The sequence below is a fragment of the Pongo pygmaeus genome, chromosome 7 (assembly GCF_028885625.2).
Source record: "Pongo pygmaeus isolate AG05252 chromosome 7, NHGRI_mPonPyg2-v2.0_pri, whole genome shotgun sequence".
Classification (NCBI taxonomy): Eukaryota; Metazoa; Chordata; class Mammalia; order Primates; family Hominidae; genus Pongo; species Pongo pygmaeus.
Window position 1 is genome coordinate 77,898,810 of NC_072380.2, and position 25,357 is coordinate 77,924,166.

The following is a 25,357-nucleotide window of genomic DNA, read 5'->3' on the forward strand; positions in this document are numbered from 1 at the left end:
AATCAGGTTATAGGTTTTAGGGGAGAACACTACAGAGGTGAAGTCCCTCTCATCATATCAAGGGTGTTTTTTTTTGTTTTTCTCTTCTTCGTTTTTTTTTTTTGAGATGGAGTCTCGCTCTGTCGCCCAGGCTGGAGTGCAGTGGTGCGATCTCTGCTCACTGCAAGCTCCGCCTCCCGGGTTCACGCCATTCTCCTGCCTCAGCCTCCTGAGTAGCTGGGATTACAGGCGCCTGCCACTCACTGTGCCCAGCTAATTTTTTGTATTTTTAGTAGAGACGGGGTTTCACCGTGTTAGCCAAGATGGTCTCAATCTCCTGACCTCGTGATCCGCCCGCCTCAGCCTCCCAAAGTGCTAGGATTACAGGCGCGAGCCACTACGCCCAGCCGGTTTTTTTGTTATTAAAAAAAATAATTTCTATATTCTTGTTGAGAATCTCAATTTGTTGACATTGTTAATTTCCTTTAGTTCTTTTCACATATTTATAGTAATTTAAGTCTTTACTAAATCCAGTATGTAGGGACATTCAGAGACAATTTCTACTGACTTTTTTTTCGTGTATGCGTCACCCTCTGTTTCTTTACATCTTATAATTTTTTTTGTTGTTAAACCTAGGGATTTTAGATAACGTAGCGACTCAGAATTCTGATTGTTTTCCCCAATAAAGGTAGTGTTGCCATTTTGTTTCTTTTTTGTTTAGCATCATGATCAAGACAAATATGTGAAATCTGTCTCCTCTGTTGTACACAATCATTGATATCTCTGCTCAGTTTTTTTTAATATATTCTCATTTTTTATTTTTAAGCCTGCCTTCCTAGTTGTCCCTTTGCACAATTTAGTAGTCACTGTGACACTGAACAGAGACTGTGTTCAAATACCTCAAGATAGCAAGGCTTCCATCTCTGTTGATGGGCATGTGTGTGGGCAGGGAAGTGCATTCAAAGTTCAGTCTGTTTTCAAGTTTGCTCTGAGTTGAACTTCCCACAGGGAGAAATTTCAAGTCTCCTATGTGCAAGTATGTACCTTTGGAACCAGCCAAAAGTATGTGAATACCTTAGGCTTTCTAAGGTCTCTGTTGAGCACATGCACAGCCTCATCCAGGAATATTCTTGCCCCAAACACTACTGAATCTTCGGGCTATTTGAGCTGAGCCCCTGGTCTTCCCTTGTACCTCTGGAAATTCATATCCACAACATTACCCACCACTCCAAAGAACTAAGCCCCCTTCAAACTGAGGTCCTTATGTCCTGCTTCTCACTGGCAGTACCTTCATCAACCAAGCTGGCGCAGAATTGGGGCAATGTGAGTAGCCTCAAGCTAGAATGGCCACTGACTCCCACTGTTCTCACTCCAAATTCAAGAGCATAACATTTTCAGTTTTATACAATTGGTCTTTAGTCAATCTCCAGAGCACTGAAATGGCTGCTTTACAAAAGTAATGTAAGGGTGGTGTAGTGGCTCATGTCTGTTATGCAGGCACTTTGGGAGGCCAAGGTGAAAGGACTGGAGGCCAGGGGTTCAAGACCAGCCTGGGCAACATAGTGAGACATTGTCTCTACAAAAAAATATATTTTAAGTTAGCTGGGTGTGGCGGCACATGCCTGTGATCCCAGCTGCTCTGAGGCTGAGGAGGGAGGATCACTTAAGCATGGAGGTTCAGGCCTGCAGTGAGCCCAGACCACACCACTGCATTCCAGCCTGGGTGACATAGCAAGACTCTGTCTCAAAAAAAAAAATTGTTTAAGAAATAAAAATTATATTAAAATGTTCAAATTGTTTGGACCAATAATTCCACTTCTATAAAAACCATCCTTAAAGAAATAACACCAAAATATGAAGAAAGCTGTAATTAACATGTCCTTACAAAGTTATTGTTAACAGCAAAAAATTTAAAGCAATATAAGTATTTAGCAGAGCTAGATATTAATAAAACCATGGTACACACAACGATACATTACATAATCCTTAAAAGTTAAAATTACAAAAATTATTCCATTGTAAACTTCTTAATTCTTCCCATTGACAAAAGTTAGTAAGATTAATTTTATTCAAATTGTGGCTCACTACTAGTTGTCTCCCAAAACATCTATTCTCATGTTCTTCCTGAGCATACAATCAGTCACACAGGCTCCATTTCCCAGCCTCCCTTATAGGTAGGCATAGCCATGTCACTAAGTTCTCACCAATGATGCAATGTGAGTAAAAGAAATAGCAGAACTTCCTGCTCACCTCCTCAATGGCAAACTGTCCTGAATTTCCTCCTTCTCCTCCCCACAGACTGAAGTGTGAAATTGTACAACCATGACAAGTGGATCCCTGTATTATTTCATGGAGCAGAACAGAATATCTCCAACCTACTACATGACAGCAAAGTAAAATGTTATCTTATTATGAAGACTAAGTAACTGTAAAAATCCACTTTTTAAAAAGTATTACACGACCAGGTGTGATGGCTCACGCCTGTAATCCCAACACGTTGGGAGGCCGAGGCAGGTGGATCACTTGAGGCCAGGAGTTCAAGACCAGCCTAGCCAACATGGCAAAATCCTCTCTCTACTAAAAATACAAAAATTAGCGGGACATGGTGACACATGCCGGTAGTTCCAGCTACTCAAGAGGCTGGGGTGGGAGGACTGCTTGAGTCCAGGATGCGGAGGTTGCTGTGAGCTGAGATCATGCCACTTCATTACAGCCTGGGTGACAGAGTGAGACCCTGTTTCAAAAAAAAAAAAAAAAAAAAGAAATTATAAATTATATCCCCCAAAGCTATAAAATTAAATGTACCAAATGATCAAAACTACCTTAAAATATGTATATAAACATAGGAAATACATAAAAATAATATTTGGTGGTAGAACTATTAATTATTCTTTATCAAACTTTCAGTAATGTTGTTTAAATTACTTTGACAATTTTAAGAGTCGAAATTGTTTTTGTTTGTTTTTTGAGATGCAGTCTCGCTCTGTTACCCAGGCTGGTGTGCAGTGGTGCAATCTTGACTCACCGTAACCTCTGCCTCCCGGGTTCAAGCAATCCTCGTGCCTCAGCCTCCCAAGTAGCTAGGACTACAGGCGCACACCACTATGCCAGGCTAATTTTTGTATTTTTAGTAGAGACAGGGTTTCACCATGTTGGCCAGGCTGGTCTCAAACTCCTGACCTTAGATGATCCACGCGCCTCAGCCTCCCAAAGTGTTGGGATTACAGGTGTGAGCCACCATGCCTGGCCGAAATTGTTGATTTAAACAACTGAGGATATAAATAATAAAACAGTGAAAAGCAGTTCCAAAATAGATTTAAGAAATTTTTATCCTATTGACTTTCATATTATAAAACATGGGTCCTCTGGCCAATATTCCAAATCCAAGGTGCTTGGTCTGCAAATCAGTGTCATTTGCATTCTTTAATAAGAATTATCTACTCTCATTTCTCAAGGGCACTAGCTAGTAGCCTTAACCAGTAAGACTACCTCCATATAACTAAATAGGCTTTTTCGACTTTTTTTTAAAAAAAAAAACAACCCTTTTTTCATATTTGTATTTTTTTAAGAGAAAATAATGCCTCAACGCAAGGAGATATGAGAACCAGACCTAAAAAGCTTTATGAAGCTTCCATTAACCTAAAAATCTGTCTAAATAAGGATGAGCGCTGTTCCCACTGTGAAAAGCATAGCTTCTCATAAAATAGCAATTTAAGGTTAAAATTCCCTCCTCCCCAAACCAAGAAACTAAAACAGCCCAATCCAAAGAAAGCAAAATAAATGTAAAAACTTTGCCATCCTCTCATATTTGAAACTATAAAATCCCTCTAAAAATATAGCCAATTTATACAGTATCTTGATATTCCCCAATGATTAAATTTGTTTTGAAAAGGAAGAAATGTGTATAACCCTGTAATATATTGCTACTGAAAATCTGCCTAATTATAGACGTGGTACCCCTGACTCCCGAGCAATATGTACCATAAATGTTCATTTTTAAAGCTGTGCTGTCCAATGAGAATCACTAGCCATCTGTAGCTACAGAATACTTGAAATGGTGATAGTCAGAATCGACTTGTGCTCCCAGTAGACAATACACACTGAATTCTGAAGACTTATTATCTAAAAACTGTAAAATATATCAGTATTTTGTAATTTTGATTACATGTTAAATTGATAAAGCTTTACATACAGTGAGTTAAATAAAATTAATTTTGTCTGTCTCATTTTACTTTTTAAAATATGGCTACAACAAAATTAAAAATTACACATGTGGCTCACAGTATATTTCTACTGGACACCAATGGTGTCATACCTGAACGAACTGATCCAGCTCCTAACAGGCAGAATTTTATAACCATTGCCTTTTGGCTTAGTACTCTCTAGTCCCATACTTTTATGCTGAAAACAAAGATGGTATGTTGACCTGGGGTTATGTCCCACAGATTACCAAAGGTAAAGGCTGCCTATAGTCATCCCGCTACTCAACAGGGACCCATCTATTAGAAGAAAGAGGGCCCCAGGAGAAATCCAGAGACCTTTGTAAAGTCTTTAAGGGCTGGAAACCTGCCCCTCATTCTGACCTTGCCGTCCATCAGTTTTATATGAGAGACTGTGAATGCTATACCACTTCAAGAAGCGCTCCAGAAATCCTTTGTCATTCTAAGAAAAAACAGTAGCCACCTTGAGATGGCATATGGTATTTTAGAACAGAAATGACTGAATGCCACGGCAGAGAAAGGGGTGGCATTGTGGGAAGGAGAAAAAGGAGGAAGTGTGGGTAGAGCAGACAGCTGGACTCTCCGTAGGACTGGGTCACTGACAGGACTTGATAATGGTTTGATTCACTTTCTATATTTGCTGAATACCTACTTGGTGTGAAGCACTGGGCTTACAAAAGTGAAATAAACAGTATCCACTCTTAAGAAGCACATATTCTAACCAAACATACTGAAGTCAGAACAGATCAGTGGACAAGGTCAGCTGTGCTAAGAGTTAATCCTAGGCTGTAACCTTAAGAACTGAAACCAGAGTTGGTTAATAAAGTCAAATAAATCAGTAGAGAAAAAGCTGAGGGCAACTGGACTCAGGAAGCAAAGAAAGTTATGGATACATGGTATCCTAGGGGTATGATGAGTGAACTTCAAGAACCCTTTGAAGTGTTACAAACATTTCTATACAGGCTCTCCCACTCCCATTTTTGGAGGAGGTGGAAATAATGCATAGTAATTAACAGATTATCTGAGGCAGTAGTCTCCAAAATTTTAAAGCACTTCTCTATCTCATTATCTTATCTATTAACTTATCTATCTATCTATCTATCTATCTATATATATACACAAACACTCTATGGAAAATAAAACTAGGATCAAAAAAATTAAAGTTAAAAATAAGTACAAGTAAAATCCTCAAGTTTTATTTTTCTATTTCCAGTGGTTCTTCTTGCACAGCCCACTTGAATCCTGCTCTAAGGTGTCCTAACATTAAAATAAAGACATTTAAAAATACCACTGATGGGGAGAAGAGGGTGGAAAACCTCTACAAAGTTTGAAAAACCACACCTCAGATAGAAATGACCTGAGGCCAACCACCAAAATCCTTAAAGTCACTTCCGGAAAGTTTTTCTCCAAAAATGAATTTGGAGAATTTTCATTGTGAGACAAAGAAAACATTAAACTGAATAATGATGTTTCTACAGATTTCAGGTAATCTATGTTCTGCTTTTACCTTCAAATTGTCCTCTTGTATGTTAATATTATTTAAAAATCCCTTTAAATGTTTGCAAGATGTAAATTCTCCTTAAAAACTTAAAAGTTTTAGAAAAGTAATCTGTCTAAATGGGTCTTATTTTCTTTTTTTCTTACTATAACATCACAAAATTAAAAATACTTGATTTAGGGGGAGATTATGTGTGGCAACTTCTTTAACACTGAGAGTGCTTCTGTAGTACATTCAGTTACATGCATATAAATTTTTCCTCCCATTCCACATTCTCAGGTCTTGAAAAATATTTATCTTGTCACCTTTCTTTACCATATATTAAAAACATGAAGAGATAACTAGTCATTAATTACTGACAATTAGCTAATGCAATATATTAAAATCTTTATCAAACTAGTATATTGACAAAAAGTTTACATGTGGGAGATTTATAAAATACTAAAAACTTTTATTAATAATAAACTTACTGCTATTATTACATCATTACAGCAACTAAAGACTTACTAGTTAAGATTTGGCAGTACAAGTAGAACATTAAAAATAAGGCAAAAAAAGGGAAAGTTTCCCACAAACATGACAAAATGTTAGTTCTCAATACAAAATAATTCAAAAATTGATATAAAAAATACTAAGTTGACAACGGAAAAACAAGAGCCAATAGAAACAACTCACAGAAGATACAGGAATGCCTTGCTTTATTGTGCTTTTCAGATACCGCATTTTTTTCACAAAATGAAGGTCTGTGGCAACTCTGCACCTAGCAAGTCTACTGGCACCATTTTCCCAACTGCATCTGCTCACTTCTTATCTCTATGTCACATTTTGATAACTGTCACAATATTTCAAACTTTTTAATTATTATATTTGTTATGGTGATCTGTGATAGTGATCTTTAATGATACTATTGTAATTGTCTGGGGCGCCATGAAACTTGTCCATATACCACTCAAATTTAATCAGGAATTGCTTCTTATTGATGAGCAAAGAAAGTGGTTTCCTGAGTTGAAATTTACTCCTGGTGAAGATGCTGTGAACACTGCTGAAATGACAACAAAGAATTCAGGATGTTACATAAACTTGGTTGATAAAGCAGGGTTTGAGAGGACTGACTCCCATTTTGGAAGTTCTGCCTGTGGATAAAAATGCTATTAAACACTATCACATGCTACAGACAAATCTTTCATGAAAGGGAAAGTCCACCAATGCAGCAAATGTCATTGTTATCTTATTTTAAGAAATTGCCACAGCCACCCAACCTTCAGCAACCCCCACCCTGATCAGTCAGCAGCCATCAACTGAGGCAAGACCCTCGACCAGTAGAAAGATTACAACTTGATGAAGGCTCAGATGACTGTTAGCCTTTTTTAGCAATAAAGTATTTTTAAATTAAAGTGTGTACATTGTTTTTATTAGACATAATGCTACCGTACACTTAATAGACTACAGTACAGCACAAACATAACTTTTATACGCATGGGGAAACCAAAAGACTCACGTGACTTGCTTTATTGTGGTATTAGCTTTACTGTGATAGTCTGAACCCACAATATCTGAGGTATGCCTATAGATAGAGCAGGTAATTAATAACAAACATATATTACAAGTTTAATATTTAAAAAATTCCAGAAATGGAAACTAAATATATTGGAAATATAAGTTGGCATCATCTTTCTGGAAAAAAATTTGACAATATGCTTTGATCTAGTAATTACATTAGGAAATGATTTCAAAATTCAAGATTTATGCACAAAAATCATCACAATATTTCTGCACAAAAAATACTTGATTAAAATATTCTAAAATGTTAATAGTGGTTATCAGTGGAAGAACTATGGATGGTCTTTACTTCTTTATATTTTTTCATATATTCCATGTATTTTATAACAAGCGTACATTAACTTTAGTCCAAAAAAAATTCAAGTTACTTTTTAAAGGTTCTGTTAACAAATATCACCCAGTTCTTCTTATAGAAACAAATAATGAATGTGTGCTATTTCTATTCCAATGGACAAGGCTCCTATTCTAATTCTGGATTTATACCTCCCACTTACCAAGAACATCAGCCTCCACACCAGCATAGCAGAGGAGCTTTAGTTAGAGATAGATCTAAGTTTAAATCCTAGAAATACCACTTATAGCTGTGTTACTTTGGGCACTTTACTTTTCTAAACTTCAACGCATTCTTAAATAAGACTTGCATATATTATATTTATATATTTAGAGATTAAGATAGTTCCAATATTACAAAGGGCAATTCAGAAAGGGTATAAAGATGAAGGTGGAATCTTGGAGGAGGTAGGTGGGAAGAATACAATTTGGGATTCATCCAAAGGAAAGTTATGGTGACATATGTTCTGACATGGTAAGCATGAGATTAAATGAGTAAGTTTTTCTTTATTCTTTTGTAAAGAGCACTTACTATGTGATGTACACTAGGGACACAGCAGTGAATAGGGTAAACAGGACTCCTGTCGGCTGACCACATATTCAATGGCGGTGAAGGTGGGGGATGAGGTGGAGGTGAATGCCAGGTAGAGACATACAAATCAAATTAGTGAGGTGTGTCATAAATAAAACAAAGTGTAACAGGTAATGGGATAGATGGGGGATGGGTGCTATTTTGAAGAGGATAGTCAAGGAAGGCTCCTCTGCAAAGACTGGGCTGACACTTGAATGACATGGAGCCACGGGAAGAGCCTGAGTCTGAGAAAACAGCCAGTGCAAAGACAAAGACCAGAACAAAGCTGGCATATTCACAAACAGCAGGGAGACCACTGTGAAAGGCCAAGAGATTGAAGAGGTAGCAGGGACCAGATCACATGGGGCCATATCATGAAAAGGAGTTTGAATTGTGTTTTACTGTGATGAGAACACACTGATGTTTTCAATAGACTGACACAATCTTACTGCATCTTAAAAATTACTTCAACCAAACTGTGGAGGTAGAATTCTAGTGACAGGAGGCTATTGCAGCTGGCTAAATATGCTTTGAACTAGGTAGGACTGATAGCACTGCAGTGGCGGAATAAAACAGAATTCCCATGGAGGCTGATTTCAACTCTATCTTTGAAACCAAACACAAAGATCTCACTTCGTAAAACATCCCAGGTTCTCCTAGCTTCAGGTGCCATCACTTAACTTCATACAACATTCTAGTGAAAACATGTATCAAAATGTATTGCAACTGTCTATTTACAAAGCTGCTTTTTCTACTGGGTGAAACCCCAAGAATGAGGGCAGGAACAATGTCTTATTTATCTCTGTAATACCTAGCAGAGTGCCTGGCATATAAGTGCTCAGTAAATTTGATTGAAAGAATGAACAAATAAATTTGAAATAATCAAAACCATCTGTAATAGTTTCCTAGGGCTATAACACAGTACCACAAATCGGGTGGCTTAAAACAACAGAAATATATTCTCTCATAGTTCTGGAGGCTGAAGGTCCAAAATCAAGGAGTCAGCAGGACCATGCTCCCTTTGAAGGCTTTAGAGGAGAATCGTCTGAATTGTCCTTGCCCCTTTCTAGTTTCTGATGTCTCCCAGCAACCCTTGGTGTTCTTGGCTGGTGGCTGCATCACTCCAATCTCTGCCTCCATCTTCACATGATTTTCTTCCTTGAGTGTGTCTGAGTTTCTGGGACTCCAAAGATACCACTCATTGAATTTAGGGCCTGTCTTAATCCTATATATTCTCATCTTAACTACATTTGCAAAGACCCTTACTCCAAATAAGGTCACATTCTGAGATTCCTGGTGAACAAGAATTGTTGGTAAACACTATTCAACCCCACTACACCATTAAACACCACAATGCATTGCCTTATAAAGTGGTAACCTTCCCACTCCAAAAGTGTTCCATAAGGCTGAATAGTCAAAATCAGAAACATTCAACAGAAGAGATTTCTGTATTGCCTTTCTGTGTCCTTTAACCTCTCTAGTTTCAGCCTACTGATCTGTACGTTATGAGAAGTTTACAGTCTCTTCTAATAGTAATATTCTATGATCTTAAGCCATAATTTTTCTTGACAACTTTTTAGATTTTACAAACGTATTAGGCATATAGAGACCCTCAAATATTTTAGTAAATTTAAATGATAGCAGGAAGTTTATTTTCTTAGCTTTGAAGTAGGTAGAATGTTTTTTGTAAACTAGCCACCATAACACTCACTTTTTCTTCATTTTTCATTAAGAATGCAGCATATTCCTCCAAACATTATGACACTATACAGTCATGTGCCAAATAATCACATTTTGTTCAATAATGAATAGCATGTATAACAGTGGACCCATAACATTATAACACTGTATTTTTACTGTAACTTTTCTATGTTTACCATTGTGTTACAACTTCCTACATATTTAGTACAGTAACATGCGGTACAGGTTTGCAGCCTAGAAGCAATAGGCTATACCACACAGCTTAGGTGTGTGGTAGGCTATGATATCTAGATTTCTGTAAATATGATGTTCACACAACGACGAAATCGCCTAATGATGCATTTCTCAGTATGTATCCTCATCGTTAAGCGACACATGACTCTACTTTCATTTTAACAGACTATACCTCTGAACACCTTCTATGTTCCAGGCACATAGGGCTATGGCAGTGAATAACCCACTTCCAACTCACATACTTGTAACTCATTAAATTATTAACTAATTAGTCTCTTCATAACTTAAAAATTCCACTTATATGATACTCTAACAGACATGTTACTTTTTTAAAGGGACTATTTCAAAAAATAGCTTTGTCGATTTCTGAAAGAGATATATTTTCATTGTTTAAAAAAAAAATCAGAGAAGTAGGAAGATGGTAAAAATTACCAGAAATCTCACTACCCAAAGATAGGCACTGTTAACATTATACTGAATAACCTTCCAGATTTGGATGTTTTCACACATTGATATATAATATCTTCCATGATTTTATCCAAAAATACAGATGTAGAAAGCTGCATTAAATGGCATGTCTGTTAGATTGACAGGCATGCCATTTTGCAACTAGTTTTTTCCCCCAAAATTGTTATGTATATCTTTCTATGACAAATATGGCTATTTGGCATCATTTTATTGGATAGTTTTCTGTTGAATTAAAATACCCATAATTTATCCAATCCCCCACTGATAAACACTGAAATGAACTAAAATATCTATCATTACCAATGTTGCAAATTGTTACCAAAAATCTGTATACATATATCTTAGCAAAGTTTTGCAATTGCCCCCTTTGGACAAATTCCAGGACTGCAGAAAGGGTAGTATTCACATTTAAAATTTTCATCTGCATAGCATAGACCTTCTGTCGTCTCAAAAGGTTGACTCAAATGATACTCCAACTCCACATATAAGATTACTCATTTTCTTATATCCTTCCCAACAGTGGATTTTGTCAGTCTTCACCAATATGAAAGTACTCTTCTGCCAAAACAAAACAAAGCCAAACCACCTTTTATTTGCATTTCCTTTATTACTAGATAAGCTATACATGTTTTGCTACATTTATATTTCTTCTTGGAACTGCTTGAGTCTTTTGCTAATTTTCTACTGAGTAGTCTTATATTCGAGTATTTTGCTAATTTTCTACTGAGTAGTCTTACATTCTTGGGGATTTGATTGTATTATCCTTGTTAAAAGTAAAGAATCTTTTCATTTTACTTTTTAGAATAACTTCATTGTTTTTCTTAAAATATATACTCACTATGAAGAATTTACAGAAAAAGTAAAATTTAAAAAAAATTTAAATTACTAAAAAATTCCACTATTCACCATTTCATACGTAACAGTGCTAGAGAGTGAGCTCGCTGTATGTTATGAATATTAACTTTTGTTCCCCAAGGTTTAAAATGGCTTCATTCATAAGTTAATTTTTAAAGGCAAGTAAGATACGTCTTTCTTTATAAAAGGTTAAGTTGCACATAAATCACATTTCAACAAATCAAATGCTATCTTCCCGAATGACCCATTATACTTTTGATAATGGCTTTGCTTTATCTCTGATTATATGTTAATTAAAAGTAACTCAGATATTTTTAGAACTGAGTGTGTTTGTACTCTTAACTTTTTCAAATGATTACTGGGCCATAAACAGATGGCTTCAATGTATTAAAGAAGATATGCCACCCAAATAATGTCCATTAAAGAAAGACGGCAACTGAAAGAACTCCTACAGCTCAATCCTTTTATAAGGAAGCAGGGAATATAGTGAGAAAAGCAACAGATTAAAAGTTGGAAGAACTAAATTTAAAGCCCTAACTTCTCCACTCTCTTACTGTGTAATCTGGGACAAATCACTTAATCTTCTGGGCCTCAGCTGCTAAATTTCTAAAATGTTAGAAATGGAATTATTTATAAAGTCCCTTTCAAGCACTGATATTCTGATTCCACAGAGTGATGAAGTATGGAAGCCCAGAACTAGTAACAATCAAAAACCTAGAAAAAAAATGACAGATGAATAAGGTATTATTTCTGTATAGCTATGGAGAGCAGTAAAATACAGCAACAAGGTAGCAACAAGTAACAAAGGGAATACAGTAAACCAGCAGTCTACAAATTGGGTCATGTATACCCCTGGAAGCGTATCAGCATGGAGAGTTTCAAGAGAATTGAAGACTAGGTTCTCACTTTCCATCTGTACAGTTTTCTAGAACCGCTGTGTTGACACAGCATGTCTGTTTTCCTTCACTTCCACTTCCTCTTTCCCTTTACCTCTTTCCCCTCTGCCACTTCATAAAAGAAAACTGTAACTCTCACATTTTCTGAAACTTGCTGTTGAGTACTGTCTTTGGGCTAAAAACATCCAGGTGGCCAAAAGGACATTTCAATATATTCATGTTGAGACAAGTTAATTACTCTAAAAACACTGAAACCTTTTTCTTTCTTTTTTTTTTAACATTTATTTTAAGTTCAGAGTTCTTTTTCAAATCAAGGTGTCACCACTTCCATGAAAACGAAAGGAGAATCAAATCCAGTTGCTACCTGACAAAGCATTAAGAATAATTTTGATTATGGATTATTTTGTTTGATGCATACAACCTAGAAGAATGGGTGCTACTACTAATATAAAGCACTTTTTAATGACCATCTACTAAATTCATAAGTGAGGTTTCTCAACACTTTCAAATATTAAAGCAAAAAAGGAAGAGAATCAAGCAAAACCCCATCTTTTCTAATATTTAGAAATGGATACATTGAAATAAATCAGCCCCATCTATCCCACTGAAAACATATTTCTGACAAAATTTTACTTTAATAAGTATTAAAATTTGTAATTAACATATGTTGTTTTGATTGTCTACTGGACATGACTGAACTGATAACTCAGTCCAAAATAAATTTGACACAGAGCATTATGGACATACACAATTTTCATATTTTTATATTATAACTGTCCATAGAACTCAGAACTGAGTGACCATTAAAATAAAGCACTTTTTATTCCCATCTACTAAATTCATGAATGAATTTCCTTTTGCTGCAGAAAAATATAACATGATTGATAAAAATGCTTTCCAGCATAAAAGAATACATTAGGATAATATGTAGAGAAAGTAAAACAAAAATAAGAGAAATATAACATGATTGATAAAAATGCTTTCCAGCATAAAAGAATACATTAGGATAATATGTAGAGAAAGCAAAACAAAAATAACAGTTCAAAGAGAAAAAAAGACTATAAAAAAATTGTTAAAATTAACTTTGTTCATATATTTTTTAATGAATGAATTGTTAAGAATCCCCTCATATACATTTTAAAATTGTGATTTGAACAACACTACCAGAAATTACATCATTTACAGATATTAAAACTTAGATGAAAAACTCAAGATGTGGGAGAAGGTACATAGTTTTTTGTTTTTCAAGTTCTTTGAAAGGCTATATGAGCAAAATGTTTGAAAACTCTTATACTAAAGGTCAGAATATATCATTAGTGCTAACCTTTCTACTGGACATCCTCATCTGGATGTTCAGACACTTGAACTCTACATATTCGAAGTAAACTCATCTACCCCCTCTACAAATGCACACATTTGTTTTTGAAAGAAGAAAGAAAAACAAACCTGCCTCTTCTTCCTATTTGCATTTTTGTTACTAGCTTCACAATCTACCTGGTCTTTCCAAACTAAAAAAGTAGGAATACTTTTTACCTCCCAAAGCAAATCACTTCCTAGGACCTAACTCCTAACTTTCTCTCTTCCTTCCACCACTGCCATTGTTGAAGATCTCTTCACCAGCTGTCATCAAATAGCTCTTCTTCAAAACAATAACTATACTTAATTTTACCTCCCAGGATCTCCCATGGAAAGTAAAATTACTTTATAATAATCAGGGCTATGCAAGTGTACCTGTCATACATATATATGACTTACCAAAAAAAAAAAAATCACAGAATCATGAAGGTGGAAGAAATCAGTCAAACCCTTGGAGACTATCCTTATCTAAATATCTTTCAAGCTGTTATCTCAACAGTCACTGGTTGAGAATTTATAAACGGATGAGCTGCCCACCCTTTATGAACAGCTTTGCCAAAGATCTGGGTCCAAATACAACTCACTTGAATTATTAGTCCTAAATTAATTTGGTTAAAAAAGAGATTCATGTTAATACAAGAATATCATTAAAATTACATACAATTATAAAGAAGTTAAAAATAACTTATAATTTCACCACCCAACGATAGCTTCAGTTAGCATTTTGCAATACATCTAGCTTTCTCTTTTTTATTTTTTGGCAAGCATGCATGGTATATAGATATGTATGTATTTTGTGATTTGTTTTTTAAACACAATTAAGATAATCTGTAGATACTCTGGGTTGTTTCTTCACTTAATTATGTTGTCAGCATTTCTTCCATGTGATTAAAGATTCTTCAAATTCTTCAAATCATTTTAGTGGATACATAATATAGAAATAATACTAGAATCCATTGAGCCATTTGTAAACTATATTTTTATATATCCTTTAAATTTTTCAAGGCATTTAAGTGCTAACATAATACAGAAATAATGAAAAATACTATACTACATAATACTATAATCTACTTAATCATTTGTAAATTATGTTTTCAATTTTTCATAGTGATAAATAATGGGATGAATAAACTTGAAGATTAACCTTTATCTACATTTTTAGTCATGTCCTCAGAATATATTCCCAAAAGCAAATTATCAAAAATACTAATTTAAGTATTAATTTTTAAAATCTTACTAGCATTGTGTATGTGTAACCTTCAAGCTATAAACTCACTTTGGCTGCAGCGTAGTAGCGCGATCACAACTCACTCCAGCCATGACCTCCTGGGCTCAAGAGATCCTCCCACCACAGCCTCCCGCTTAGCTGGGACTACAAGCACGTGTCACCATGTCTGGCTAATTTTTAAATTTTTTTTTTGTAGAGACAGGATCTCTCTGTGTTGCCTAGGCTGGTCTCAAATTCCTGAATTCAAGTAACCCTCCCACCTAAGCCTCACAAGTGTTGGGATTATAGGCATGAACCACCATGCCCAGCCAGTATCACATTTTTTAGTATGCATTTCTTTGATTACTAGTATGGTTAAACACAAGATCTCCTTATTTCCTACTGTTCCTAGCTATTGGTACTTATTTTACCCTCTGAGGTAACGTCCTTCTCCCATGTGGCAAAAAGAAGTAGAAGAGAGTACACAGGCTTTAGAGTCAGCATGACCTAGAGTTTAACCCATTTCCACTACTTAATTGTGTTACCTTGGACAAATGACAGCTTTAAACTTATATCTTCTCCAAATTAGAGACCACTTAACACAAAGTAGGAACAGTTCACGGCAATCAACAACACACAACCAATCAAAATCTATAACATATTAACCCTCTTTTTCCTTTTATTCACATGGCAGTCCTTTAAATCCTGGAAGACAGCAATACTCTGTCTCCTCTCACCAACTCTCCATCTCCATCTCTATCCCTGCTGGCTAAAATCTGAGACTTTTTTTCTCCAGAGAAGTGGTTTCAAATCACCTTACCAACCTGCTCATTATCTTCAGAGAACAATTTAGCTGAGTTATATCCTCCTAGAACATGGCATTTAGAACAAAATACTCCAGATATGATTTGAAAAGATCAGAATGAAAGTTATTACTTCAAATAATTACATCAAATAATCAGTCAAATGTGTTTTCCTAATCCACATCCATAAGACAACAAAATTTATAATTTGTAAACTCAAAATTCTAACTGTAGTCCACTCATCTTCCCTGATTAGGCAGGCCAGATTAAAAGTGAAGGTCTTGGAGCACAATAGGCCTTTCTGGAAGTTCATATAATACCTTGAGCAACTTAATGTCTGGAAACGCAGTTTATTCTTTGGTAAAAATGAGAGTAATACTACTTATCTCACAGAGTTTTTGTAAAGATCAAAAACACCAACTGGGCCAGGCACGGTGGCTCATGCTTGTAATCCCAGCACTTTGGGAGGCCAAGGTGAGCGGATCACTTGAGTCCTGGAGTTCCAGACCAGCATGGGCAACATGGCAAAACCCTATCTCTACAAAAACTAGAAAAATTAGCCAGGCATGGTGGCGCATGCCTGTAGTCCCAGTTACTCAGGACGGTCATTTAAGGCCGGGATGCAGAGGTTGCAATGAGCCGAGATACTGCCACTGCACTCTAGCCTGGGAGACAGAACAAGACCCTGTCTCAAAACAAAAACAAAACAAAACAAAAAAACACCACACTAATTAAAAGTATCTGCCATATAGGAGTTACTCCAAAAACAGAAACAAATACAGTTGACAATTCAACATGGGTTTGAACTGCAAAGGTCCCCTTACAAGCAGATTTTTTTCAATAAATATACTAAGAAATTTTGTGAAGATTTATGAAAATTTAAAAAAACTTGCAAAGCATCACCCGAGACAGACCAATCCCTCCTCTTCCTCCTCAGCCTACTCAACATGAAGATGATGAGGTTCATGAAGACCTTTACGATGATCCACCTCCCCTTAATAGCAAACTCTTACTTCTGATATTCTTAATAACATTTTCTTTTCTCTAGCTTGCTTTATTGTAAGACAGAATATAATACATATACAAAATTTGTGCTAATCAACTATTTATGTTATCAGTAAGGCTTCTCACCAAGAGTAGGCTATTAGTAGTTAAGTTTTTGAGGAGTCAAAAGTTATATGTGGATTTTTGACTGCACGGGGAGTTGGAGCCTGCATTGTTCAAGGGTCAGCTGTCATTATAATTGTTACTAAAGCAAAACTACTGCATCTTTATTAAGAACCACTTGCCAAGTACTTTATACGGTCCTGAACTACAGTTTGTTCTACTCAAAATTCTGATAAGTAAAGCAGACTTTGCTGAAATTTAGTTATCCAGTTACCAACTGATTTTCTCCCCCAAATTCTAACCTGACTTGCCTTGGTCTTCTCCATCTCCCTCTAGCCATCACTTTCTGAAAATGAAGAGCCATCCCTACCAGCAGGTGGAGGCATGGAGCAGCGTTCCAAAATTGCTACTCAAAGAAAATTATAAGCAGGAGATGCTTCAGTGTCAACCATACAATCATTGGCACAGTCCCTTCCCTTATAAAAGGAACCTACCAGCAGCCAAAATAAAGCCCTGCAAGTTTAGAAGGCTCATCTACAAATCTAGTTTTTGTTCCTCTCCTCATATGCTGATCCTATAAACACTTATACCTGAATGCAAATATGCAAAAGTATCACTTATTTGTGAATAACCTTTTGAAAAGCATGTTTGGCAACAATATAAAAAAATCAACAAAGTCTATGTTACTTTTAGGCAAGAATAAGCCATTTAAATGTGGAAGAGAATAAAGTCAAAATTTTCTCTCAATTCAAATTAACCATAAAAGATAAGCAACTTCACAGCCAGAATTTAAGTTTTGAATTATTTTTAAATTAGAACATTCAAAATGAATTGGAGTTTTTTGTAGTGAACACAGGGAATTTAAGAATGTCTAGATCTGAAAAGATCTTTAGTCAAGAGACTTCTAACAAAATCCGAAATAGATTTTACATAAACACATAAACAAATGTGATCCATAAAGTCAAACAAAGAAAATTAAGAAAACAAAGAAAATTAAATTCCCTAAGAGGGCCTGCATGCAATAAGGCTTCTTCATCATCTAAATTTACTAGGTCTTTAATCCAGTTAAATGACTGTTAACGATCTTGGACAAAAATGAGACAGAACTTAAGTTTTGTCCACTCCCCCTTTCTTCAGCTCTTCTTTTCCCAAACTTGCCCCTACATTCATCCTCAGAAAACAACACAATTCTCTATAACTGCTCTGGTCAATAGTGAAGGAAGAGGAGGAAAGAGAAAAGAAGAAAAGAGTTGAAAATTGCCTCAAAGAGAATGAAGGGCACCTCTCCCTCTTCCCACCCAAAGTGAGGTCCCTCTCTTCCTAACTTCTGTGAAGGGCTTAATATTTTACCTCTTGCAGACTTTTGTGTTTGAGAAGGAATTCCTGGGTAGACAGCATGTACAGCTGATGGAACTCTAGGCATAGCAACAAAGCAGTAAAATCTCAGCATATAAATCACATCTCCTAGACTGAATGTGTTCCTGACAACCTATAAACTAGCAATTTGAACACCCTGTTAGAACTACACTCCCACTCCAAATACACTATGGATTTACATTAATATTATGTTTGAGCATGTATCTGAAACATAAACATATATTAGCTCAGAAGTGAAAGCTAAAATATGGTAGTATTAAATTTAAATCAAAGTATGAAGCATTTCTGAAAACAGAAATGAAGCCGAGGTCCCAACAAAACAGGTGTTTTGAGAATACACAGGTAGGAAGGTCTCATAAATATAACCACTTCCCTTGGGGTATCCCACTCACTGGCTACACTAGTCCCTGTATCAGCTTCTGTATCTAAGTTTGCAAAGAGGCAACTATTATGCTAACAGTAATTTGGAATAATGCACATTTATATACTGATGTCGGGTATACAAGAGCCCTTATAAATGAGCATGGGACGTGCAAATAAAATTTCACAAAAGAGCAAATACAAATAGCACAAGCAACACTTCAGAAAGCACACTCTTGCTTAATGCAATTTAAAACAAACTCAGTGTACCACAGTGCATCTACTATAGTAGCAAAATGTTTACAAAATGTCTAATAATATATGATTGGAGATGAAACAGACAGGATCACCTATTTTGGTAATATCAAAGGATAGATCCTTTTGAGGATTTCAAAAGATGTTCTTACCTTTTGACCCAACCTAGTGATTTTAAAGACTTTATCAAGCATGCATGAAGGTATTTATTAAATGTTTTGCATATATCAACAAAAACCTAAAAACAAAAATGTTCAACATTCAGAGAATGTGTTGCTCATAGATTAACATGACTTCACTCAGTTTATTAAGTAAGACAATACCTCTGCTCTGCCAATTGAAAAGCTGCTAGCCATATGTAGCTATTTAAATAAAACTAAAGTAAAAATTCATTTCCTCAGTCATACTAGCCACATTTCAAGTGCCCACTAGCTACATAAGGCTGGTGACTATCATCGGATAGTGCAAAAACATTTCTATCATCACAGAAAGTTCTACTGGACATCTCTGATCATATCCACGTGGGCCATCCTCCTTCCTCCTCCCCCTACATTCACCCATTTGTCTAGAAACAACTGCTTCACCTTCAGTCCTTGGCCTAAGCAAGCCTCAACGATTACATAAGGCTAACCCTGATTTAAACCAGAAATTTAGGCATACATCCCTTATCATCTCAAAACACTTTGATAACTCCAGTATAATAATTACACTACATATAATCATACCATTTTCTCTATCACAATTCTGTAAGCTTCCTGAAGGAGGAACCAACTTTTATCCAAGGGGCTTTGAACTATTCTGGCACTCACAGGACCTGGATAATTTGTCATATACTAAGAACACTGCTAAAGAGAGAATGGAAATAATGACTGTAGTTGAAAAATGGTTGCGTATAAGGAAGGGTATGCATACAAAGGAAAACTTGGTTAGGGTGGCAGTGTTACAAACTATTAAAACAACAACAGCAACAAAAAACTACTACAGGCTGAGTATCACTATCCAAAATGCTTGGGACCAGGAGTGTTTTGGATTTCAGACCTTTTTGGATTTTGGAGTATTTGTGTATACATCATGAGATATCTTGGAGATAGGACCCAAGTCTAAACACAAAGTTCATTTAGATTTTGTATACACCTTATACACATAGCCTGAAGGTAATTTTACACACTCTTTTAAATAATTTTGTGCATGAAACAAGGTTTGTGTACACTGACCCACCAGAAAGCAAAGGCATCTCATCACCCATGTGGATGATCTCATTACCCATGTGGTCGATCTGTACTTGTTTGGCATCACCATCATTTCTCACTCTGAATTTATATGCTAGTGATAAGCAATCATTTCTCACACTTACTCACACAAATGCACTTAACAGTAAACGATACAACATACCATTAATACAGTGAGAAAATAATGTGTTTAGGATAACTAGGCAGCACAGTAGCAGCCCCAGAATAACTGCATCAGCTGCTCAATAACAGCAACAAATAGTAGCAGGCTCTCTGTCTCCGTGTCGGCACTCAGAAAGTTTCCATTTGAGGGCATTTTGGATTTTCAGACTAGGAATGCTCAGCCTGTAATTCTTTACATTTTCTCAACGCATAACACAAGGAGCCTCACTCACAAGAAGCTATTCTATGAGTACATATTTGTGAAATATTTCTTAAAAAAAAAAAAAAGACAAATGCTAACTTAGCAACAATATAAATTAATGATAGATTTCTAAAAATTAAAACTCAAATTTCTAACCCATATAAGATTTGCTTCCAGTGCATAGAAAATCTGACTGAATAATTCTAACTGCAATGCTTTGGCATACCCATCAATATACTCACTCAACTTTCACATCTACCAAGAACCTACCTATGCAAAGTACCATAGATATGATGGTGAACACGACACAATTTCTGCCTTCACAATATTTTTTTTCCAAATATGAATGCTATTCTGAAAGACAAATCTTTAAACTCAGCTATCAACAATAGATATCCAAAAACAACAAAGAACAGGCTTCATCTACTTTATCATTCACTAATTCAAAAAACTCATATTAAACATTTGAAATAGTATACATCCTAGTTTAAAACAAAAAATTAATGCCTCATTTACTTGGCATCCTTGGAAGAGCTGGTGTTCCACATAAATGAATTTTCCAGGTAACTCAAGTTTGTCCATCTCAGCATCAATACTTAAACTCTTTGGCATGGAAATCTTTTTAAAAACAAAAAACAAAAAAAAACAAAAAGTACAAATCTTTCAACTTTTAAAAACAGGCTCCATTAACATTATTCTGACTAAAAATTATTGTGTTATACAACACTCAAGCCCCTCAACTAAATGTCCCAGGGTGCTTGTAAAAGTTGCTGGCCTCTAAAAGTTTTTCTTCTGATCCCTGGCTTTTGGTGTGTCTGCTGTCAACCTTTGCTGCTGTCAGTGTGAACTGACTCTGGCAGCCTCCCACCCCACTTCAAATTTGCTGCTACTTGGAAAACAAGTTGTGTCAGAACTTTGCCTAAAACACACCGGCTTTGAGATGATCTCCAAATCAATTTTGGTCACTCAGTCTTTTCTGTGTATTCCTGGAATTGTTACAGTCTGTAGTTACAAGTTCCAAAACAAGTTTTGGATAAATGAATTTGTGCTGTACCTTCATGCTCCATATTGTTTTCATATTTAAAACTGATGCTCAGTCAGAGATAATTTCATTACCTATTCATTCATTCAACAAATATTTATTAAGTACCTACTATGAGCTGGGCTCCAATACTATGGTGACAATAAGGAAATGAAAAGGAAGGTTGCCAGTTTTAAGCATATTTTAAAGTAAAAAACTGTAACTATTTTACTTAATGTCTTTTTTTTTTTTTAAAAAAAAGGGTTTTTTTTCCTAAGTATCTTAAAATTACAAAACCAATTAAACTTTTTATAACTTCTGTACCTTCAGGCTTAGGAACTAAAAATTTAAGGGTAAAGAAAGCATTTGATTAAACCAAATGTTCATTTTACAAGTTCTGAGCAGGATTCCAAGGTTTTTTGTCTCCTTTTTTTTTTCCTATTACAAATTCCCATCTAGGCCTCAAGAAATCAATATCAACATATGCTTTATTATTAAATGAGATGCAAAGTCTTGATAATGATAAGTATGTCCATCTCAGCATCCACTAAGTTTACATTTACCACAATGTTAATAGAAAAAAAAGTGTTGAGGAAAATTTCTGTCCAAAGTTTAAGGAGTTCCTATATACTTCACTTTGGGGTTCAGAAATTTTTTTAAAAGTTGTAAGGGTTAGCAAAATATGGTGTAATTCTACAATATTTGCTTCATCTGCCACAATCATATTTTTAAAATTCCATTACCCATTTAAACCTAAGGCTGGAAAAATGAATCAAGAAGTGGAGCTTAAAATTGGTCTCTGTGGATTAATTAAGACATCAGGAAAAACCCCTGGCATCAGCCTCATTTTAATCCCTTGGAATCTTCCTTCTCATTCATTTTCTCCTCAGAGAGCACAAGAACTTTTTTCATGTTTTATAATTGTATAAATAATCAGTGATTGCCTTTATTATTCAGATATAACTGGAAATGAGTTGCTAGTCATGTGTCTGCTGATCTGAGGAAGTAAAATAATATTTAGAAGTGAAAAAAGTTACTACCATTAAAAACCTTTAACTACTACTATTAAAAACCTTCTTCAGCAGTACATTAATATTTCCTCAACATTAATTCTGGAATCTGAACATGCTTTAAGTGGTACTAAAAAGGCAGATCACAGGTCGAACCTTCAAAATAAATAACCATGTAATATTATTCTAAATGACACATTATAGTAATTTTCACAAGTCTGCTCTGACTTCATTAGTATACTACCTTGTGCTGTGAAATAAGTTTTAGTTTAAATAAAAATGATTCAGAGAGAAACCCAAATATAGGCTCTTGCTCCTTCTACAAACACTTTAGGCAAAGAAGTAAATGACAAATATTTACTAGACACTTATTACACGCAAAATTTCTACCAGGTGCTGTCCACACTACCTGCAAACACACACACACACACATATACACACACCTTGCTCAAGATACAATATAATTGGAGAGAGAAAATGTACTCCCATAAAAGATAATATTAACCAATAGGAAAAATATATTTGATTTTAAAAGTGATTATTAGCCGTAACTTCTGGCAGCAGAAAGTGAGGGCACTCAGTTCAGATGTAAACAAAATTCTTTTCACCTCTCTGTTTTAAGTCTGGCAATCAAAATTAGCCAAACCTAAGGAATTGGGCCAACGGCATCACCACAGAAAAGAAACAGAAATGCTCAGGAGCAACTGGTATTGGACCACTCAAAGTCTTCCCATGAGTGCACATCAGTAGTTTCTCTCCTAAAATCTCCTTATCAAATTAAAAACAAAACTGATTCCTGGCTATGAACTTTGCAGACTTGTTCCTCTGATACCCAGTACAGCCCAACCACAGAAACGAAGGAGTCGGGGAGACGACAGCAACGGGGCATCTAGGCCTGTTGTTCAGAGGGAACCGCAGGACCAGGCGAGCGCCGCGGGGCGCGCGGGAGCTGGGGGAGGAGAGGCGCGAACCCCGTACAGGTGTGTGTATGGGAAGGGGGACAGGTATGTTGCAAGGCGGGGGAGCACAGGTGTACTCTGGGGCCACAACTAAGGAATAAACAACCTCCAGACCGAAAAAGACGAGGGCGGTCATTCCTGAGGCTTAAACTGCTGGGCACAGAGGGTGACGAGCCTGGGGAGGGTCTGATGAGAGGATCCTGGAGCCCACCAGGGTGGGGTTTTGGGGAGGCTGGAGAACTGAGGGGGAACAGCCAGGAAGATTCAAAGAAAAGGCTCTCCAATCGAAAGGCCAGCCTAGAAATCCCCAGACAATGGACAATGCGCGGGCTGGGGGATGTCGCGGAGGTGAAGCTGGGTGGGCAGAGGGAAACAAAAGAGAGAAGCCCTCAAGTGTGGGCCTGGCGGCGGCGATTACCTGAGAGAGCTGCCGGGGATTGGGGCAGCCGAAGAGCGCGGAGCTTGAGCTGAAGCTGATGGCTCCTCGGCGGCTGAGGACGTGCTGGGGGACCGGCCTGTCCAGGGGCAGTACCGGCAGCTGGTAACACACTTCCATTGAATACGCCCGCCCTGCCTCCGCGCGGCGCCCGCCCTGCCGCGGCCGCCGGCCCCTGCACTGGGAGGGGGCCGCGGCTCGGGGGCTCCGGGCCGAGACGGGGGCAGGGCGGGCGGGGACCGACCCCGGGCCGGGAAGCCGCGCTCACGCCTCCCCAACTCCAGCCCTCCGCTCGGGCCGCCGGCGGGAAGGCTCTGCGGCGGCCGCGGCGCCAACTACCAGGACCGGCGCGCGCCTCGCTCCAGGAAAGGGGGGACGGGGTGCAAGCGGGGCCAGCACAGACAAAGTCGGAGAGGGAACCCCGCCGCCCTGGGGCTCCTCGGCCGAGAAGAGCAGGTAGCCGGACTGCAGAGTTCGAGCGGAGCACGGACGGAGCAATGTGGTGCAAGAAAAGACAGCTGGAGCCAGCGGCCAGACCGAGGGCGCGCGGGACTCGTGAGCAGCGACCAGCTCGGGCCGCCGCCGCCGCCGCCGGAGTCCTGCCCCTCCCCTCCCCCGAAGCCTGACTTCACTCCGCCGCCGGCGCGAGCCCGGCGTAATTCACACTTTGCAGCCGCGGACCCTGCGCCAACCACGGCTGCCGCCACCGTGACGTCACGACGCCGCGCCGCAGGCCCAGCGCCCCGCGCCGCCGCAGCGCCCAGGGAGACTGGCAAGCGGCCGAGGGCGACAGTAGCCTTCCTTGTGTTCTGCACCCTGGAGCTCTGTCGGAGTCGCCTCCAGACAAACGTTTTCCCCCATCTATCTCATCCGCAGTTCCCTTCGCGCCCCGCCGTTACTCCCTCCCCTAGCTCCTCGCCAGCCAAGGCGCGTGCGCACGAGGCCCCACCGTTTCGGGGCATCTCCCTGAGCTCTAAATTCGTGCGTTCCAGCGCGCCTAGGCTATCGGATGTGCACATCCAGCGCTAGAGGCGCCGTTCCGGCCTGCCGACCCCAGAAACCCAAAGCATGCGGCGCACTCGCCGTCCTCAGCCCTGACCGCGGGGTCACTGCTGGCTTTTCCCTCCTTAAATTCCCATTCATGGGCTTCGCTAGAGACCGCTGCGGCAGTGACGTCAGCGGGCCGCGCGGGCACCGTCCTCCTGGCTACGTCACTGCCAGGCCCTCGGTGGGGCCGGGCTCGAGCGCTCCCCTGGCAGGTGCGGCCCCGGGGCCATCCCGAGCCCGAGGGGCGGAGAGGGGAGCCGAGAATTCGGAAGTGAGAAGGGGGCCCGGAGACAAAGGGAAAAAACCAAGATTGAGAAAAAAGTGAGAGTATGGGTGAAAAGAATGAGAAAGGATGGTACTGAGAAGACAAAGGAAAAAAGTAGACTGCATGCCCCTCTACCAAAGGTGTTGTTTGTTGACTCGATTTTTCGAAAGCGAGAAAAGATAAAGAGCTCTTGACCTGTTTTGTAAGCTGGATATGTAATTTGAGTGTTCGTTTTGTCACATTTCTCAC

At 38.0% G+C, this 25,357-nt stretch overlaps 1 protein-coding gene across 2 annotated transcripts in view; it reads right to left on the bottom strand.

Annotated features, from left to right (window-relative positions):
- Positions 1 to 23,936, bottom strand: part of PDE7A (phosphodiesterase 7A) — a 124,803-nt gene extending 100,867 nt beyond the window's left edge. Inside the window, exon 1 of one of the 2 annotated variants that reach the window (XM_054497507.2) lies at positions 23,779 to 23,936. In XM_054497507.2, the coding sequence (XP_054353482.1) occupies positions 23,779 to 23,916 (138 nt within the window). In that variant the 5' untranslated portion in view covers positions 23,917 to 23,936. The remainder of the gene's footprint in view (positions 1 to 23,778) is intronic. The other variant, XM_054497509.2, reaches the window with a different exon arrangement.
- Between the last annotated feature and the right edge of the window lie 1,421 nt (positions 23,937 to 25,357).